Here is a 1896-nt window from a genome sequence, read left to right as displayed (position 1 = left end):
TCAGATGTGAATCAGATGTGTATCAGATGTGAATCAGATGTGAATCAGATGTGAGTCAGATGTGAGTCAGATGTGTATCAGATGTGAGTCAGATGTGTGTCAGATGTGTGTCAGATGTGATGTGTGTCAGATGTGTGTCAGATGTGATGTGTGTCAGATGTGTGTTGAGTCAGATGTGTGTCAGATGTGTGTCAGATGTGATGTGTGTCAGATGTGTGTCAGATGTGAATCAGATGTGAATCAGATGTGAGTCAGATGTGTATCAGATGTGTATCAGATGTGAGTCAGATGTGTGTCAGATGTGTATCAGATGTGAATCAGATGTGAATCAGATGTGAGTCAGATGTGTGATGTGAATCAGATGTGTATCAGATGTGAATCAGATGTGAATCAGATGTGTATCAGAGTGTTCTGGGTTTTACCTCAGGTTCTCTGAGCTGAACTCGGACTCCAGGAACCTGAGGAACTGCTCTCTCCCGACCGGATCCTTCAGAACCTCGTCGAAGCAGAATCCCCAGCGCTTCACCCGCTGCTGCCCTGCTTCTTTACTGAGAGACGATCAGAACAAATCTGACCATCATTCATCACACTTTTCTTGGTGATTTTTCACATCATTTTTTGCTCTAAATTCATCTCGAGGCTGACAGCTTCGCTTCATGACACTGAACTGGTTTTTAAAGAGCAATAATCATTTCAAAAACCCCTTCAAAGAAAAAGCATGAGGAAAGCCGAAAAAAGGACACACACCTGGCCTCCAGCTCCCAGGAAGTGACATCATCAGAGATCCAGGGGTTCGACGGCTCCGGCGTCGTGAAGAACGGATCGTACTCGATATACTGCTCCGAGAAACTCAACAAGCTACAACAACAAATAAACAGCATTTCACTTCAAAGTTGTTTCATTCATCAAGGACGCAAAAAAAATATACAAGACAAACTAAAATATTTTGTTAATAAATATATATATATTTTTATTTTATTTTATTTTTTTCAAATAAAATAATGGCATTTTTTAAGAATTAAAAATAATCTGATTTTGGAGTTTGACAATTAACACATTGCAACCATGCTTGGGACGGCCCACATAAACGAAAATGCTTGACATGTCTTGAAATAATTATTTCTTAACATTAAACATTGACTGTCAGTCTTTATTCACCTGTTTCTCATTAAAATTCATTAAAGTAAATAGTGTAAATTATATCGCTAATGTCATAGAATAGCACATTGTAACAGTGTTACAACATTCCTCATCTGCGCAACTGGAGTTTAAAACTGGTCTTCTGCTAGTTATCAAAGCATTAAAAAACGATCTGAACTGATAAATAACAGATTGTAGATTAAAATAATAGCAGATGTCTCTTTTTAAATGAATAATAAAAACTGAGATGAAAAATGTACTTAAGCCAGAATTTAAATTTTACTATGGTAAAATAAATGTTCAGTGATATCTTCAAAAGATTTTTGAATTTTGGCGCACATTTTTTTCTATATAATGTTGATATGGTAACTAGTAAATACTGTAAATTTTGTTATGCTAGCATGTGTGGAAATATTCAAACCATGTGCCCCGCGCTCCCCTACTGTTAGATCAAGTGAACTCACCTCTCTGCGACTTTGGACATTTTTAACCGGTGTCTGTCTAGCTGTGTTTGCCAGTGCTGGATCTGAAGAGAAGAGAGGAGCACAGGCTCATGTGAATCACAGGGAAGAGTCTCTAAATGACGGATCAGCAGTGAAACCAGCGTCTGAGATGATCTGAATCACTGCAGGGTCACTCAAGATCCGTGTGGAATTGAGTTCTGATTTTATAAGAATGTCATGTCAGAAGCACTTATAAAAATTAATTTAAAAAGCATTAAAATTATTCGATCTCATTGCTTGTAATATATATATA

General features: G+C 37.3%; 1 protein-coding gene across 1 annotated transcript in view; it reads right to left on the bottom strand.

Moving 5' to 3' along the window:
• rgs7b (regulator of G protein signaling 7b) overlaps positions 1-1896 on the bottom strand; it is a 51228-nt gene that overhangs the window by 6345 nt on the left and 42987 nt on the right. The window contains exons 12-14 of the mRNA XM_016521461.1: positions 1605-1714; positions 748-858; positions 423-548 (exon numbers count right to left, since the gene is read on the bottom strand). Coding sequence (XP_016376947.1) covers positions 423-548; positions 748-858; positions 1605-1714 — 347 coding nt within the window. The remainder of the gene's footprint in view (positions 1-422; positions 549-747; positions 859-1604; positions 1715-1896) is intronic.

The sequence above is a fragment of the Sinocyclocheilus rhinocerous genome, unplaced genomic scaffold (genome assembly GCF_001515625.1).
Source record: "Sinocyclocheilus rhinocerous isolate Xijiao unplaced genomic scaffold, SAMN03320098_v1.1 scaffold852, whole genome shotgun sequence".
In the NCBI taxonomy this organism is placed as follows: Eukaryota; Metazoa; Chordata; class Actinopteri; order Cypriniformes; family Cyprinidae; genus Sinocyclocheilus; species Sinocyclocheilus rhinocerous.
Note: the sequence above shows the minus strand (reverse complement) of the source record. Positions and strands in the feature narration are given on the sequence as shown.